The sequence below is a fragment of the Mchenga conophoros genome, linkage group LG13 (assembly GCF_057382185.1).
Source record: "Mchenga conophoros isolate Kocher_MC1m ecotype Shallow Benthic linkage group LG13, M_conophoros_male_GT1.1, whole genome shotgun sequence".
NCBI classification, from domain to species: domain Eukaryota; kingdom Metazoa; phylum Chordata; class Actinopteri; order Cichliformes; family Cichlidae; genus Mchenga; species Mchenga conophoros.
In genome coordinates this window covers 26159669-26179149 of record NC_140538.1, presented here as the reverse complement: position 1 = coordinate 26179149, position 19481 = coordinate 26159669, and the positions used below count along the sequence as shown (strand labels likewise).

Here is a 19481-nt window from a genome sequence, read left to right as displayed (position 1 = left end):
CTAATGTAAATAAACAGAAAAGGATGATTAAAAAAAATACAAAACTCAATGATTTTTGGCCTTTGCCATAATTCAAGGTCACCTTTTTGGAGATTTGTATTGGACATGATATATGTTGATAACTAGATAACTAGGGAAACTCTATCAGATAAAGCTTGATATCCTTGAAGATCTTTTTTTTAGGCTTTAGTGTTTCTCTGTTTAATCAGACCATGTAAGGACAGTTCCATGACTGCAGAGTGCAGGTCCAAGGTTTATGCAGTGATAATACGTGTGCTTAGCAGTTTTTTTTTAATCCTGGAGGACATTCTGCTCAGGCTCACTGCAGAGAGACACTTGTGTGAGTGAAGCATACACAGCGGTGAGTCATTGTTTGTGCTTATTATTTCAGAATAATTGCTACTAGTTTTACATAAAAGGAATTTTAAAAACTAATTAGATGACAAAGCCTTTGCACTTTCGTTAGAGATTGTAATTGTAAAGAACATAACATTTTGAAGCAGTTATTATCTGTGTTTTCTAAATGCAGTTCTGGCACATTTGCTATTGTAGTGGACCTTGATCACTCTTTGCCTGATTATTAACTCGCATGTTGAAGCCAAGTTGAGAAAAAATTGAAGCGAGGAATGTTTAGAAACTGAAAAATAAATTGACAGATGCAACAAGTAAAGTTTAAAAAAGGTGACTGCAGTGCAAACATTGGAGTGCAACAAGAAGGAAAAGGATCTGAATGGCATATAAGGATGTTGTTTGTGCATTATCCATTTCATATCAAAGCTCACTTTATCAACATGAAGGACATGTTTCACAGAGATAGTTGGAAGATAGGAAAAGGCATGTTCTGTGATTTGTTTTTGTTCTGTTAGAGTGTAGGCCTGTACTGCCACGTAGAGCATATGCGAGCACACGTTCAGCTGAATATACAGTAATGTGCAAAAATCTTTAGTCAACCCTATTTCATTTCTTATTCTTCAGAAATAGTTTTCCAGGATTCTTGAAAGATGTCAAAGCTCTTCTTTACATGTTTGCTGCCTTTTGTTCTGTACTCAGCCAATCCATGGTTGATAGTATTCCATTATGTGAAAACTTTGAAAGCCCTTTAGACAATCTGGAGAGCCTTCAAAACAATATAGTCTGTCTCTTGGGAAGAAAAATAAAAATAGGACAGGGCTAGATCAATGCTGTTGCACACTACACAGTAAGCAGTATTAGAATTGTTAAAATTAGAGCTGGAGCCTGAGAAGTCTCTTCCATCAAAGCCACATCGTGCTCTATGCATGTAAGCACAGTGTAGCACAGATATGCATATTTGACAGCCAACAGGGTTTTAGCTGCATCAGTGGGAGTAACTGAAATGGTCCACCCACATTCTGCCTGGTGAAATAGAAGCAGTGGCTCTTACACCGTTGCTTCTCCCAAATGAACATACTCAAAAGAAATCAGTAACTAACAAAATAAAGTTTCTTGTGCACTGAGGGTAGAGGGTAGAAAGGATTGCTTTTATGAATGGCTTAAATACAGACAGGGAAGCAGACCTAATGTAAATTTGGAGTTTTCTTTCTACTAAACATGTCATTAGTGGCCCTGTGATGCATTAGTGACCTGTGCAGGGAGTATCTTGCTTATCACTCTATGACAGCTATGCCATGAGAACCTTCTGTCCCCTCAGAATAAGAGGTTAAGAAAAGGGATAGATGAATAAATTAATTAATAATTTTAGAAATGTCTCATTGAAATTTAAAATGTGATTTTCAAGAGAAATCTTGTGACAGCAGAAACTGCAGCGGTGGCAGAAATTACAACAGATATATTCTAATAGCTATGCATTAAATATCTGAAGTGGCCAAAAAAGGGCTCAATAAAATATAATGTAGAACACAGATAAGGCACAATAGCGCAGTGACAAAAGTCATTGCAATACAGGCTTTCTTTATTATTATTATTTTCTTTTTTTCATATATATATAGCCCATTCATAAACTCGTCGACAGCATTCTATTTACCAGTTTAACCAAATATATTAAACATAAGCACACAGAACCATCAGCAATCAATTTTTGTTTTTGGCACATAACCGGAACTCTTCCTTTCGGCGCCTGAGCCAGCACGGAATGTTTTTGCTGTCGCACCAGATAGCTGTCAAGCCGACAAGTGCCTCCTTCCCTACCTTACAGTAAGGTGTATATTAATGTCACTTTTCATTACTTTTACGTACATTTTGTTCATGTAAGACCTCGAGATGATTCTCTGTTACTGAAAGCGATCAATTTATGTTTTTGTATCTGTGTGACGTTAGCGTGTCGCTCTGTTTTTAACGTTGGCACGTCGTTTGGTAACTGGCGACTAAGAGCTAGCAGCATAACTTCATGATATTGTAAGCTAATTAACACAGATATCTTCTGTGCTTCTAGTGAAGCTGTGGTATCTCATAGGGTACTGCTAAGGAAAACCGTGAAAGCTTTTAAATTTCTTAATGTGCTCGGGCTGCAATATCTGCTGTTTGACTGCTGGCTGACACGCTCCCTTGAAGATTATGTGTTGATCCAATTATCTGAGGCTAGCCACTACTAGCATGTGTCTTTGTTTAAACACTTTGTTGCTGACTAATGTTAGAAATTTCAGTGCTGGCAGAGTCTCGTTTTATGTGTTTCATATCTGGTGCTTCGTTAATCAGAAAGGGGTTTAAATGCTAAAGTTGGTCGGAAGTGTAATGTGAATTTAAATGCCATGATCATTTGTCTTAAAGAAAGCAAAGTATAGCCTATTATCCAAACAGGGGAATGTTGTTTTCCGTATAGTTAAACTCTCGCTGTTGTGTCCTTGCTTCACTTTTAGTAGACCCTGTGCAGGCAAATCTTTCTGCAAGAACTAAGTACATATTGAAATCAGTGTTGACAATGCTCCTTTCAGACACTGATCATTCATGCAAGTCATGAGACACATGTGAGTGAAAGGGCTTTTGTTTTTCTCTGTTTGCATGGTGGAAAAAAATTATATCATGGAAAATTTTCAATATTTTCCATCATTTTTTTTAAGGATGTGAAAATCAAATATATTTTAAACCCATTATATTGAAGCTATAGTGTTTCAAGCACTTTAAAAGCTCAAAAAATGTAGCAAACTTATCATAACATATTAAACTCATTTTGAGGAAATGGCTGTTCAAACAGTATAAATACAATATATCTCTGAGTTTAGTTCAGTTCACAAAACCACAGTCATGTAGAAGAATGCTGGCATGAGAGCTGCGCTTATGATAATTATAGACACCCTTCATGGGGAGGGTGAGCCACAGAAGGTCAATGCTGAAATGGCTGCTTGTTGGCAATAGTGTTGTATCAAAATGTACTCATGCAAAGCTGACTGGAAGGGAGAAGTGTGGTAAGAAAAGGTGTGAAAGCAAAAGGGATGGCCGCAGCCTCAAAAGAATTAGCAATTCATTAACTACAATCTTCCTTTCACAGCAAAGTTTCTGCAGTCAGTGACCCTCAGGTTGTTTTTTTTCTTCGCGTATCTTCAGGTTTGCAGGATGGCCCAGACAGACAGCAAGGTACTGGTTTTGGGAGCGTTGGCTGGAGTGGCTGGTGTCAGCTTGGCTGTGGTGTGTTACCAAAATTTTAGGTCTCGGCGAAGAGGCTCGTGCCTGGGATTCCAATTTCACCATACTAATGAGCAAGGGTATGGTCTCACGCTGGTGGATGGTCCTGGTCTGCCCAGCGGTCAGGCCGAAGTGCTGGATCGCCTTGAAGCCCTGATTCAGTGTGTGTCAGAGCTGAAGGATGAAATGAAGGCGTTGAAGAACGCTCTGCCATCGCTGCAAGACCAGGTCAGAGAGGAGTTCAGGGGACGTGAAGAGGCACGGCGAACTGGCTCTCTGCACAGGACTACGCCAACACGAAGGAAAAGAACTGCGGCCACTGTCGCTGAGGCCAGAGCTACAGGCCGGAGCTCAGAGGAAGCAGAGAGTGAAGGAGGGTGAGTACTTTAAAAGCTGAAAACAGTTTTCCCTTTTTATTATCTGGTTAGAGATTTCTTAATAATGTCTGAGCAAATGTACAACAACATCAGAATCTTTTCCATTAACAGATTCTATGACAGTAATATGCTTTCCTGAATTGTCTCTCAGCAAGCCATAGAAGTCATTTGACTTCCTCCAAAGCGCTCTTTTGCTCACATACACGTAGATACATATAGACTTAAACTGAAAATATCAGATTAACAGGATTCACACACAAAATTATGCCCAACCTAAACAAATGCTACTTTTTACTTACAATTCCATCCCATTACACCAGCCTCACTAGCTGCAGCAGTTTTGAATTTTGAGTGATGAAGAAGCCGCTAGATCGAATAAATAGATACATCTACAGCACGTGAGGTGCACATATTTTATGTGCACCTCATGTGCTGTTAAGGAACACACACTGCATGTGGCCAATCTGCCAATATCACAGTACTAATGCTGATACGCTGATGCAGGAAGTGCAGTGGCTCAATAATAATGACATATTTGTAAAGTAAGACTATTGTGTCCTTCACTGTTCTTTCTTTGTGAATTATAGAATAGGGATTAAGTGAGTAACACTTAGTTTGTCTCCATAAGTCAGTTACAGACTTCTCTATTGCAGTTTCTGGCTTGGTTTCATAATTGTTACACCCTTAACAAATCTTAACATTATCACAGAAGCGAATCTGTGGTGTAAGAAAAGCATGTGCTGCAAGTAAAGTTAAACAAAAGATAATGCACACTTGTGGTCTGTTTTAAGATGTGGGAATGAACAGGCACTTAAGAAGAATTCTAATCTCACTTTTATTTCATGTTCTGTGAAGGGAAAAGTATATGGTTTTCTGTGGTTTCCTGGGAGCCAAACAGCTAGTTAGATTAAAGTGACGTGAAGTGAGTCACTGAGCAAAAAGGGAACCTGTGATCTGGCTAAAGCAAAAGCCCAAAATGAAACAGAAAGCACACGCAAAAAAAATCAAGAGTTCCAATTTAATACAACAAAACAAAACAGACACTTTGATAAAGATGAAGGGGAAGATGGGACTGATTAGGATTTAGAACCAGATGTGGAAACTGTGACTTACCTGTAGTGATTTGCACTGTTTGCCTGTAACACAACCATTGTTGTGGTTGTGTTACTAAGGCAAACTATAGAACCAGTGTGTGAAATCATATAGGTATCCAGAGGAGTTATCTGCTGCTAATCACATGTACTTGATTATCTGAGCATCAGCAACTGTAAATATGCTGAACGCTGATGTTTTATCAGTTTGCAGGTCTGGAGGCTTCAGGTGTGTTAGTTGCTGAGGAGGACAGATATCAGCTGTTTGTTCAGTCTGGGAAGGGTTATATAGTTGTTTCCTAACAATTTGGAGTTCATCATTTATACAATGAGAAGGATTGAATAACAAGTGAATAACCTTCAAGACGAATATCAATATTCCCAGGAGTGGAAATCCCAGAAAATTCACCACAAGGTCAGGCTCTGCAGCGCTCAAAGAATCTCAGACATAACTCCTCAGTTAGAATGTTAAATATTAGCCATGCCACCGGACAATGATCCCAAGCAAAGTAGCAAATCTGCAAAAGAGTGACTGAAAAAACAGTCCAGTCAAAGTCCAGATTTCAATCTGACTAAAATGCTGTGCATAAGTGAATGCCCACAAATCTCCCTGACCTGAAGCAAGAGTGGGCTTTTATATCTTCATAAAGTATAGAGTATGAATAAGTTTTTATATGGACACAAAGAATCTGTGACATTGTTCCACCGTTTGTCCAGCACACTTCACTCAGTTACACCCCATGAGCCTGTAGAATATAACAGTTGAGTAAAAGGTTTGAAAATATCTGCCTCACTTTATGGTTGAAGAGCAATAAATGTAATTATATTATAATCAGTTTTATGCTAATTATCTATATCCATACAATCATCAGGCTGTAGTCATTTCTTACTGAAAGTAGTTCTAATCACAAAGAAGCAAACAGAAAAATAAACTGCAGATAAATATCTTAACAGGTGGTGAGTGGTAAATTAGTTTCGGGTTAGTTTACACGTTAACAGCCGTATTTGTTGATCATTATCTGCTTTTAGGAGACTTTTGGCCCACCTACTTTACCAGTTAAACCCGCTTGCTGTTTTTTTGCATTAAATTATATATGTGACAGTATGTAGAAATGCCTCAGGTGCTGCAGATAACAGCAGACCAATCAAACACCGCATGCCCAGTCATCCACCCCCTGCCAAGATGTCTTGAACTCATGCCAGCCATAGATAACATGTCTATTGTGAATGGACAACCAGCTAAAATCTCATCTTATCAAAACATTATCAGCAGTTAAATAAGGACGATTAATCCGGGGCCTTAATATTTTCACCGGTTAGGAGCACTTAAGTTTTTGTTGGACCCAACAGAGACAATCTGAACACGCAAACTCTCAAACTTGTATAAACTGTGAGCACCAAATCAGAAAGAGGATATTTTAGCATGCTTTATCCAGCCACTTAACCTGGATTGACCCCCTGCTTTATTTATGGAGGAAGTGGAGTATGTCAAGTGCCATAGAGACATCACAACACTGGGTGCAGCTCTATTCACATCCTAGCCGCGCTCTCTTTAGGTGTGCAGTGAGCCTTGGATCAGAGGTGCATGACTCCTCCCCATCTCTGTTACCATCCTCCCAGTGATTATCGTACTGCCTTGGAGCAGATTTTTTAAAAAACAACTTAAAGTAGGCCAACTGAACATCCAGCGTGCTCTGAGTGTTTAATTAGTGGTGTGCTTGTTGCTTGTGCCAGTAGCGCATGAATTACTTTAGTTGGATCTTATTTAGAAGACACCAGGAGCCCTCTTTCATGATGTATAAACTTTTCAGGTTGCTACCACTGCCCTCCTGATTGGCTAAAGAAACAGTTGGGAGGTGTCAGACTGCCCTCTAGCAAATGTGTTCACAGGTTTTGAGTGACAGCCATCGGCCGCATCAAATGCTCCTAATTACAGTTGGGGTTATTATGCTTTAAAAGACATCACATCACGCACACACCTCCTATAATTAAAGAGCCTTTCCTGCCGCTCTGTTATTTGTAAGAGCAGAGGGTGTGGGGGTTAGCTGGGAACAGTGGAGTGAAGAAATTCCAGCCCCTTAGGGAGTGAGCGGCGTCCCCCTCCTAGTTAAGATTTCTAATCCTCACATCCATTTTCAAAAGCCTCTTCGTGTCTTTTCAGCCGTCTCGAAGCACAATATCTCCACAAATTATCCCCGTAAAACCCACACTCTAAGCATTAAGTAGAAGATATTATGAGTTTGCTGAAATCCAAATCCTTAAGATTAGCAAGATTAGTGCATTTTTTTTCACATAAACATTTCAGGTTAACATTTTACCTCTCTGTAGGGGCAGGGATAGCTCAGTAGGTAGAGTGGTGGCCCCATGATCGGAAGGTCGGGGATTCGATTCCCCTGAACAGCTACCCTGAGGTACCCCTGAGCAAGGTACCGTCCCTACACACTGCTCCCCGGGCGCCCAGTGGCTGCCCACTGCTTCACTGAGTGAATGGGTTAAATGCAGAGAGGGATTTTCCCCACGGGGACCAATAAAGTACACTTTCTTTCTTTTCTTTCTTTCTTCCAGAAAAAGCAGGTGAAAAAGAAAAACTATCTTAATCTTTATGATTTGCTAACAGCACAGAGGAGAAAGAAGCAGGTTTCCAACAGAGGGCATCGTGCAAGTGTAAACAGGACCTTCAACCAATCCGAAAGCAAGCTCTGCTGCAAAACATGATATGTGCACATCGTGACCAGGCAAAGGCACTTTTTTCTACCTTTCTGGAGGTCATTCCTTCAAGTGTAATACTTTTCTGTTTGCATAATTGCAAAGATTATTTTTATGAATCAACTTTGTCCTCTGTTTACAAAGAGACTTCAAGTGTGACCAGTGTTGGCAGTACAGCCTGCCTCCAACCTGAGTGCAATAATGTGTTTTACTCAAACAAGAGAACAATTAGTGTGACATAATGGCAGAGTTACAGAGGGGCGTAGTGTTGATCAAAAGTGGGTACAGGGTCAAAAGTTCCAGCTGTTTACTCCATTCACTGCTCATGTGTCACGGCGACTTCCTCAAAGCTACCTTTCTGCAGGTAAGCAGACCCATCAATCACACTGTCTTTGTGCCAAGCTGTCAGAGGCCTCATTTAAAGGTGTCTTGTAGGAACTTGTAAATCCTCAAACAGTTCCCACTGAGTTTATTCACATCACGTCGCTGTAGCTCAAGGACATTACCACTTCTTTTTTTCCTTTTCCAAAAAAACAAGCATTTATGACATCGGATAGTTGTTGATTTAAGCAGATTTAAGAAGGAGTTTTGTTTAGCGGCGGGCAAGCCTGATCAACACACAGAAATGTTTAGAAAAAAAAAAGAAGTTCATTGTCTGCTTTGTGATTAAAAGATTTAGTCTAACTTCCCTGTGACGTCATGCAGGTGTTGCTTCGCAGCTGTCCATATCCACTACATTCACGTCTATGTCCTCAGATTATTCTTCAATGAAAGGCTATTAGCCAAACAAACACATCTGTTAACTCGAGGAAAATAGTTTATACTATGCACCCATTTCAGCTGTCTGATGCTTTTCTCGTCAAATTGGCTGGTCTCTGACCTATATCTGTTAAGTTTGACCACCCACGTCTCCCTTTTAGGTTGCTTCTTTATAGACCCGATCTTATAAACGTGATGCAAAAAAGGCATTTTTTTCCATTAGCATTTTAATCTGTTAAACAGTTTCAGTCAAACATTGTTTAATCAAGTTTTCGCTGTACAGTATTTAATCCGTATTTATATTAGAGATGGCACAATACCACTTTTTTATGTCCGATACCGATATCATGAATTTGGATATCTGCCGATAGCAATATAAATCCGATATAGGATATATATATATTCATAGTCCACCAACACTGATCAATCTAATAAACTTAAACCTACACCATCCTCCCTATTGTGGTATTTTAAAGAGTACTTAGTGGAAATATTAAACAACCTAACTAATAGGGTTGCCAGCAAAAAAAAGAAAGAAAGAAATAGGGACCCCCCCCCCCCATAATGCTTAATTGACGTAATCAACTTGAATTTAAAGCACGTGTTAAAAAAAATGCACAGAAGTCTATAATTTTTCTACAGTAATTAAATAGATTCAACATCTTTCTTCAACAGAATTGCAAAGGAAAAAGTACAGTAGCTTTCTAGGTTATAAATTTGACTTAATAGTTACTACACTCAACAAAAATATAAATGCAACACCTTTGTTACTGCTCCCATTCCCCATGGGATGGACGTAGAGACCTAAAATTCATTCCAGATACACAATATAACCATCCCTCCCAAACAGTGGTCACAAATCAGTCCAAATGTGTGGTAGTGGGCACATCTGCTATATTGAGATAATCCATCCCACCTCACAGGTGTGCCACATCAGGATGCTGATCTGACATCATGAGTAGTGCACAGGTGTACCTCAGACTGCCCACAACAAAAGGCCACCCTGGAATGTGCAGTTTTGGACTGATTTGTGACCACTGTTTGGGAGGGATGGTTATATTGTGTATCTGGAATGAATTTTAGGTCTCTACGTCCATCCCATGGGGAATGGGAGCAGTAACAAAGGTGTTGCGTTTATATTTTTGTAGAGTGTATATACAATAATGGATTTCTATACATTTTACATCAGATGAAAACTTTGGTTGTAAGATTCAGATAATTATTTATTAAAAGCTAGACATGAGAATTAGAAAGAAAAGTATGTTTTTGTGCCCCTCTTTCCCTGTTAATGCCCTACCTGCCCCCCTGGCAAAACTTTGCTAGATCCTGGTGTAGAAAGTAATCTTAAATAAATTCTAACAACAGCTTATCAAGCTTAAACGTGCTGCTGTTGTTCAGCCCGGTTTCCTCTTTCTGCCGCAAAGTGGGTGAAAAACAAACAAGAGAGACGGGGGTCGCGACAGAAAAGCCGATCAGCTGATTGTTGATCAGTTTCAATTTGAAGTAGCAGCAGGAGAGGGAGGGGGAGAGAGGCAGTCGCTCCATATATCGGTTGTTAAGCTTAACGTGGGAATGCTTTACGAACATTCAGAGATGAACTTACACACTTGCTTTACTTCTCTGGGATAGCTTTCTCCAAAATGAAATTCTGGTTTGGAAGCACGTAGTGAGGCTCCAAATGCTCAACCAGACCGCCAACAGGTCTCGCACGCCACTCTATCACGAGACGCACACCGCTCAGACGTGCTAAGGTCATGACCCGGGTTACGCTGTGTCGCTAGTTTTGTGAGGTGCTTTTGTGATATTTAATGGATCGGATTACATTTTTTATTTCTCTCCGATATCCGATCCAGTAATTTAGGTCAGTATCGGACCGATATGTAATATTGGATTGGTCCATCTCTAATTTATATTCAGATGATGTGGTATAGAGAGTAAAGGTTGATGCTCACTCATCTTAATGAGATCGGTTATTTTGCAGGTGGCCATTAGCACCAACACTTTTGACCAACAATTGCTCCTCCAGATGTATAGAACTCTTGCTAGTTGGCCAATTCACCTTTCAGGACTTTCTAGAATATAATGAATTTTACTGTCGTCATGAAAAAATAAATTTATAAAGTTAAAAAAAAATCGAAATAATTAATAAATTCCATTTAGGTTCTGTTACTAATATAATGAGGTCTTCATAATCAGTCCTAAACAGATGGCCTGTTCTGCTTTTAGTGTAATGTCACTTTTTGCGTTGCTTTTACTGTTTCCACAGCAGAGCTAAGACAAACTTCCTTTCAGCTTTCTCTTCCAAACTTTGCAGGACAGCTGTTAGTAGCTGGTAGCTAGCATTAACGCTCTTGCTATTCGGTGGCATCATTTGGGGGGGGGATTACAATTAGTCAATTTATCAGCAAGTTGATTATATTGGCTGTTATTAGCTACTTGATAACCTATTGGTGTCAGAATTTACAACGGATAAAAAAATGACAGAAACACCCTTCAACTATGTAAGGAGTGTTACATTGTATAGTTTGCCCAATAGAGGGCAGTAATGTTATCGGCATTAAAAATCCTGTATTAATCATGCTCTAGTGTCAAATGATTTATGTTGCTTTGTTGTTTTCTCCTTTAGAGTGAAGCGTTTGCTAATAATTGTTGTGTCATATAATTAGAACCTCTGAGTTTGCTCCATGACGCTCCTGGTAGTCGGTAATTTTGTATGTTGAAACCCTTGAAAAGCCACAGTGGGTGTTTTGTCTATTTTCCTGTTCATCGGTATAGTAGTATTGGAAAAATTCACGTCAAGCTTGAAAAACTGGAATACCGATACTGTTCCAGTTTGCTTCCCAGTACTAATTTTAGTCTGCTTCAGCATTAATAATGCAGAGAGAGGTTGATCAGGACAGTGATTTAGCTATTACAACTAATCAGGTGCACAGAGTCTGTGGGTCAGTCATCATTTCAATTCAACAATTTATGTATATAATCATAGTGTGAATATATCTAAAACTACCAAATCTAGTCATTCACTGACTTCCAGTTTGCTCTGTGGGCTTTATGGGCCTACATGTCTTTCACTGGAAAGCTCTTTGAGCTGTGTTCTTTACTCTTTGCTGTTCTTATTTGTTTTGCTACAAGAACAAAGCAACATTTGGTATTCTCAAGAAACGTGCTGCTGCCACCCTGCTGTCAAATCCTCTGTCACTAGAGTTATGATCCTTCCTAGCTGATTAAAAACCTTTTCCAGCTAATGGAAGCAATCCATCACAACACATCAAACTCAGGAAGTTGTGTAATAAAACACACAAAAAGAGTAACCTGTCGGATAAATTGCTTATTCTATACTCTGTTTCTTATTTACTGTGTATTGCCAAACACTCTGCTGTAATTTATTTTATCTTAAATATCTTTGTGACCTTCTAACAGGTTTATTGGTCACATTGATGACTCTCATACACGTGTTTCTTTCCTGTTTACTTTTGGCGACATTGCAGCTAAATGTCAAATGTGCAGCTGTGTACATCCCCACTTTCAAAACTTGTTTATTCATCTGCTATTTCAGGAACAACATTTTATCATATCCTAATAGAAGTGCTATTTATGGATACACAGTAGAGATAAAAATAACGTGGCTGGAATGAATGGCTCTATTCTTTATTAATGTGCAGTGTCATCTTGTGACTGTGAGAAATGAATGATGCGTTGTTTATCACCCACATCTTTTTCCAGCACAACGCAGGGGGTCATGTTGAGAAAGTCAGTGACGCTGTCAGTTGGCTTGTAGGTCGGTAGGGAAAGTGAAAGGTGACATCAGCATTTTTAGGGGGAGGGATGGAGAATAAATAACTGGATTCGCTCCAGTCAGTCAGGCATTGTTTCACAGCAGGCTTTCATTGGACCTGTCACCAGACTCTGAATAAGCTGAGCTGCATGCTCTTAGGCCCGGTGATGTTGGGATGGTAACTGGGGTTTTGTTTTGAAGGCGGTAACCGTGGAAACTGCCATTAGTAAGCTCTATTAAGAGGTTCCTTCTTTGCCCCCTTAGGCTCTACACACTGAATGATCTCCCCTAGGGAGCACACAGCCTGTTTGAAAATGAAAGTAAAGCTTCAGGAACCATTAACGTTGCAATGGGGAGTTACAGTGTTGTTCACAGCTTTGTGCATGGTGCTGATTACAAACCAAGAAGTTCTCTTTTTACAGGATCCAGTACTGACTGGATAAAATTAATTATGAACCCATTTTTAGGGGGTTTCTTTCAATTAGCAGCATTTGAAACCCCATGCTGTGTTACCAAAGCTCTACTTTTTTTTAAAAAAACAACAAGGGGAGGAGGAGGAGGGGTTGCTGAGCCACTCTGTTTAGGGTAAAATCATGTCGCAAGTTTATTCTTGGAGCAATTCAGCAGGCAAAACAAACCAAGAATAAACTTGTTACATGATTTTTGGCAATTATATTTAGCAATTCCTTTTTAATTAAATTTTTTTATATTGAGCTTGTGTTCACACTACTAATAAACACCTGTTGGATAAACCTCTAGAGCCATGCAGCACTTGCTTTTTCCCTGTATATTGTTATTATTTTCTTTAGGTGTTTCCATATAACAGTAATCTCCATGAATTTAAGCTTGTAAAGCTATTTGTTATAAATTCCTCTTTGTAACACTTCACTTGGACTTGGGCTGGACTTTTAATCTGAATGAGCTGAATGATGTAATCGTAAAGTGAAGACATTATTCACTTTTCTCATTGTCACGCTATATGGGGGTGGCTGTAGCTCAGGTGTAGAGCATCTACTACTTAGAACGTCGGTGGTTTGATCCCTGGCTGCTCCAGTCTGCATGCTAAATAGCCAAGATACTTACCCCAAGTTAGTTTCGGATGTATCCGTATGAATGTGTGTGAATTTTAATTAGAAAGGACTCAAGCATAGAAAAAAATGCATGTATGAATGGTTGTGAATGGGTGCTCAGGTGTATTAGAAAAGCACTATAGAAGAACCAGTGCATTTACCATTTATCATTCTGTGTGATGCTGTGCAAAATCTAATACATAATTATCCATGTTTGCTACATTATCTGGTAGTTATCTGTTAAATGCTTTGACCAAATGGTCAATTTTCAGGGTCATACCGAGGTGTCAAAGATTATGATCGAAGTCAGTCATTGTTTTTCACTAATCTGCACCATGATTATAGTCACAGAAGGTCTCTCTCCCTTTCTCTCTCTCTCTCTTGTAATACTGTTGTCTTTGTTTGTGAGGTCCTTTCCCTTACCCAAACTTAATTAGATTTGTTCTTTCAGAGCTATGCGCTGCTAGTAACACCGCCAACATAATAATGGTTCCTGTACAAACATATGTACATTACATAAACACACAGTAAGACAAATAGATTCTTAGCTTCTTTTTCTTTCAACTCAAGTGATTCATGAACCGTGGAATGGCGTGACAGGAATACGTTGATCACTCAGTACGCCACTGCCTGTCTCTCCACCCGAGAGGGAGTGAGGGAGGGAAAAAGGGCTGTTGAATGAATTAAAAAGACAAAAGGATGAATGAATGAGAGAATGAATGACTAGTGCAGTGAGGCTAAAGATAAATGCAAGGCTTTTTTTTTTGGTGAAAGTTAGTGCAGCGTGCTGTGTTGCAGCTAGACCAAAAAAAAAAAGTAAGAACACAAAAGCACCCACATTCAAATTTTTTTAAGCTGAAATGTATTGGCCAATAAATGATTTGAGCTTCGCCTGCAGGTATTATGGTTTACTTTGGGGTTTAGTGTGCAGAGTGAGATTGTAGCAAGTCTGCCAAAGCCTTGCTACAATCTCAAAATGATGGTATAAAAACAAACGGAGATTAAAATATGTATGAGGCAAAGTCTGGTTTCTTTTGCAGTTACAGAGATTCTCTGTTTCCTGCTAAGCTGCTGAATGTGACAAGCCAATGAATCAGTTATTTAAACTCCTGACTAATGCTAAAAAAATAAAAATCAATCCTGTAGTTAAAAATTTGGACTTTGGAGCAATAAGATTTACCCTTGCTGAAAACACTCTTGCAACCTTGTTTTAAACTGTGCTAACTAATGTTTCTAATGACCCAAGTTTTAATACATATATCTGATTTTATTTTTATTATTATGTATTTATTTAGATATTTGGATATTTGTTATGTGCAACACATGAAAAGCCAGATCCACTAAATGGGGAAAAATATGCTCCGTTCTAAAAACAATCAGTTTATTTCAATATCATGTCTTATTTCAAAAAATAAGACATGCTTTTTTTTCTCAGGAATAAATATCAGCACAGTTGGCAATAAACTAAATAGAGAGCAATTCACATTTAACAGAAATTCACATTCAGTTATTAATTTTGTGCTAAGGAACCTTCCTCTTTTATAGGACTATAACCAGATGCAGCCAGCTGGCAGCCAGCTGAGTTGACGCCCTTCAGGTTGTGTTCATTTAGACTGACAACATGTTGGCAATCTGTCTGCATTTATAAATTATACAGCAAATATTTGTAAACCTTCAACAATCTCTCTGAGATTTATTTCAGTCAGTTCATGTCAGGCTGTGACTATTTGACTGAATGGCTGTTATTTAAATGTATTTAATAAAATATCAACATCTAGTGTCCCTGTACAGATATTGCTGTATGGTTGTGTTTTTTCATTTTCTCCTCCACCCGTAGACTGTTCTGATGTAGAGGTCTTTCACTGTTGCAAAAACTCACGTTACAAGTGCATGCATTTCGCTCACAAATGATAAAAAGTAAGGCAGAGGGGGCATCTGAAGTTAAATGGTAAATGGCCTGTATAGCACTTTACTTAGTCCCTATGGACCCCAAAGCGCTTTACACTACATTCAGTCATCCACCCATTCACACACACATTCACACACTGGTGATGGCAAGCTGCATTGTAGCCACAGCTGCCCTGGGGCGCACTGGCAGAGGCCGGATACTGGCGCCATCGGGCCCTCTGACCACCACCAGTAGGCAATGGGTGAAGTGTCTTGCCCAAGGACACAACGACCAAGGCTGTCGGAGCCGGGGCTCGAACCGGCAACCTTCTGATTACAAGACGAACTGCCAACTCTTGAGCCATGATCGCTCCTAAAGACATCTCGCGGGAAAGAAACCCTGCTCATAGATTCCAGACATTATGGCAAATGATTAATCTTTATGCAGTCCAATTCTCAAATTTATAACAGTGGTAAAAGCGATAGTCCATCCATCCACTTTCTTTCTCTTATCTGGGCCCAGACCTCCCTCTCTACGGCCACTTCCTCCAGCTTGTCCAGGATAACACCTAGGTGTTCCCAGAGGCCTGCTGGGAGATATAATTTCTCCAACATGTACTGGGTCTGCCCTGTGGCTTCCTCTTGGTGGGACCCCAAGATACTTAAACTCTACTGTATGTATTATTGTAGGGTAAACCTTACAATATAAAGCGCCTTGAGGTGACTGTTGTTGTGATTTGGCGCTATATAAAGAAAATTGAATTGGAAAAACTCCTTCACTTGGGGCAGTAACTTGTCCCTGACCTGGAGTAGGCACTCCACCCTTTTCCAGCTGAGGACCATGGCCTCCGACTTGGAGATGCTGATTCTCATTCCTGCCAACCAAGATAGCCCTACAACATCCAGAGCTTTCAAGAACTCTGGGTAAACTTCATCCCCTGGAGTGGATGCCTCCAAGGAGTTGTTTAACTGGCTCAGTGCCCACCATCTGGTTCAAAGGTTACCACCAAGACAGACACCAACCACCTTGTGGCTGCAGCTCAGTGGAGAAACTTCAGCAATTAAGGTATTAAACATGGTCTATTCGGACTCAATGTCCCCATTCTCCCTCGGAATGCTGTCAATGGTGGTAAGAGTTGAAGGTAACCCTCACTATACATTTAGGCACCTGTCTTCACCCAAGTGTCCAGAACATACGGCCTTAGATCTGATGATACGATTACAAAATCTGTCATCGACCTGTGGCCTTGGGTGTCCTTATTTCAAAATCGTGTTCGTTGTGGACAAACTTTGGTTTGCACAGAAGTCCAGAAACAGAACCCTGCTCGGGTTCGAGCTGGGGATCAGTCCACCAGGGTTTGCACCCCTGGCCCCCGCCCAGCACACACTGCACCAGACTCCTACAGCACCTCCTGCGGGTGGCGGGCCTACTGCAGGGTGGGCCCATGTCCCTCATTTGGGATGTGCCTGCCTGGTGTGTCTTAGACTAAGACCCATCCCCAGGCACTCGCCCTTGGGCACCTTCCCCACCTGTCCCGAGGGCAGGGCCCCAGTAACCCTATCCCGGGCTAGGGTGAGATATTCTCTAGATCTTTCACTCATTGGGGTTTTTGAATCACTCTTTGTCTGGTCCCTCACCCAGGAGCAATTTGCCATGGGAGAGCCTACCACGGGGAAAAAGCCCCCCGACAACATAGCCTCTGGGATCCCTGGGAATATAATATTTCTCGGTAGCTGGTCACCTTTCCTACAGTGTAAACTATCATGCACTTAACTGTTTGTATAAAAATATTGATAGGGGTTAAAAAGCATTTTCATTGAAGTAAAATTGATTGAAAAGTGGGAAAAACTCCCATTATTTCAGTGTATAATTCGATTTGTGCACTTGACTTTTACTGTAGTGGCACTTCATCATCAACAGTTGCTTTCTTGGCTAAGGAAAATCTCTGCAGTTCAAATGCCCTCATATTACTCCTGTAATCACTGCACCCAGGTGTGTGTGTGTGTGTGTGTGTGTGTGTGTGTGTGTGTGTGTGTGTGTGTGTGTGTGTGTGTGTGTGTGTGTGTTATGGGGTGGAACTGGCAAGCAGCCCTGCAGCACAAGGCACCTGTTGGGTCCACAGGGTTTATGTCTGAGGCCCGCTCCGACACATCCCTTCAGAACCATGGCTCACAGCCCAAAACATTCTCTTAACCACCAATGACGCATATGCAGCCACTGCCAACACTTAATAGAAGCCTTTCATATTTTTTACCTTTGTCTGTCTTTCATTTTCACCTGCCTTTTTAATATGGGTATTTTTTTTCTGCCATTGCTATTTAAGTGTTAGCTTAGGGAGTCAGTGTGCGTGTGCAGCCATTGAAAGGGCACCATAAAACTTCTAACACAGGCATTGCGTGCCTCACAGTGCTAAACAAGTCTCCTTGTGTTTGTGAAAAAGCCTTCAGGTAACTAAAGTTAGACTTTAGGAATTCCTTAAGAGCTAGTATTTTTAAACAATTAACAGACCAACTAAACAAACCTGGTGCCTTTTTTTTGTGCATAAACAGGCAGTGAATAGGGCTTCTTTATAATCAGTATGTGGCACAGAGTGGCTTGTAAAAATTCTCATGATGACAGGATTTTGATTGATCTGAAAAGCTCAGCTGGGGTGAGTTCACCTCACATGTAGGGCGGTTTATTAATTCTTCTTGAGTTTAGCGTATGCACTTTGCTGATAGCAGGATGGAGACGGTGTGGTCTGCATGTACGCGTTCAGCACAGCTTTCTAATCCACATCAGTAACGTTTAATTGCACATGCTGACAGCAAAATGAAGCTGCACCTCATTCTTTTGCCATTTGTTTGTACTTACAGGTACATGACTGCGCTGACAGACTCAGAGGAGGATGAGCTAAGTGATGCAGAAGAGAGGGATCAAGAGCATCCTATGGACAAGTTGTCTCTCCTCATTGAGCAGATTGACCGTTTGCATCAGGGCTGTGAGTCTGACAAACGGGAAAGTCTTAATATCCTTTTGGAACAAAGAGAAGAGGTGCATATACATTTCATTAATTCGTGTTTGTCTCCATAATAAATACAAAACAGTGTGATGGAGTTGTGTACTTTCATGTACTTCTCTAGTTTGGACAAAATTCGACATTTCTTTGGCGGCTAACCCGAGCTTACTGTGACGTCCATGACATCAGCTTGACTCTGGAGGAGAAGAAGACCTACGCAGAGACTGGTAATTTACTAAAACTTGTTTCATGTCTCGTTTGACTAGCATTCTACGCTGGATATGAGATGTTATCTTATAATAAATCCGACTGTTACACTGGCCAACCCTCAAAAGTCAGTGTCTCATCTGGAATACCCAAATCCAAATGTGGTTTTAAGCAATGTCAGGGAATTGGCAGGAGTGCTTGGCAAGCTTGGACCAAACATAGCCCTGGATTGGTATTTATCTGTCATACTAGCTTGGATGCAACACGTTCATGTATCTTCAGTATCTTCAGTTAAGCATATTGCTTAAGTTAATTACACAACACTTCTAGAAAAATTCAGTTCTTTAAACAGCACTGAGTCACAACTTCTGCAATGACCAGTGCAAAGATCCTTGTATAGTGTTATATTCTAGTCATTTACTCTAATTTCTGTTCAACGTAAACCCCCAAACATTGGTGTCTAGTACCTCATCTTTTTAATTTCAACAAGTCTAGGTTCTAATTCTAATAAACTCAATGGCTGCTTTTAGGTACATCTGTACAGATGCCCATTAACCTGGATATCTAATCATGTAATCAGTAACTTAGTGCATTTAGTAATGTAGACATGATCAAGACAACCTGCTGAAGTTTAAACTCAGCATCAGAATGAGTACTGAAGGTGATTTTGAATGTGGTGTAGTCGTTGTAGCACAGGCTGGTCGGAGTATTTCAGAAACTGCTGATCTACTGGGATTGTTCCACACAGCCATCTTTAGGTCTGAAAACAGAGAATGGTCAGGCTACAGTTCACAGAGGCTCACCAGAACTACACAGTAGAAGATTGACAAAATGATTGGCTGTGTCAGAATTTGGTGTCAGCAGCATTAAAATCTTGGATCCATCCTGCCTTGTATCAAAGGTTCAGGCAGTTGGCGGTGGTGTGATGCAACAACCTATCTGAGTGTTGTTATTGGCCGTGTCCATCCCGTCATGACCAAAGTGCATCTTCTGATGGCTGCTTTCAGCAGGAT

The 19481-nt window shown here is 40.3% G+C and overlaps 1 protein-coding gene across 3 annotated transcripts in view; it reads left to right on the top strand.

Moving 5' to 3' along the window:
- Positions 1 to 258: 258 nt before the first annotated feature.
- rmdn2 (regulator of microtubule dynamics 2) overlaps positions 259 to 19481 on the top strand; it is a 40239-nt gene continuing 21016 nt past the window's right edge. Inside the window, exons 1-4 of one of the 3 annotated variants that reach the window (XM_085297525.1) lie at positions 259 to 361; positions 3520 to 3974; positions 18119 to 18296; positions 18386 to 18488. In XM_085297525.1, coding sequence (XP_085153651.1) covers positions 3529 to 3974; positions 18119 to 18296; positions 18386 to 18488 — 727 coding nt within the window. In that variant the 5' untranslated portion in view covers positions 259 to 361; positions 3520 to 3528. Of the gene's footprint in view, positions 362 to 1923; positions 2178 to 3519; positions 3975 to 18118; positions 18297 to 18385; positions 18489 to 19481 lie in introns of those variants that run through there. The other 2 variants (XM_085297524.1, XM_085297523.1) reach the window with 2 other exon arrangements.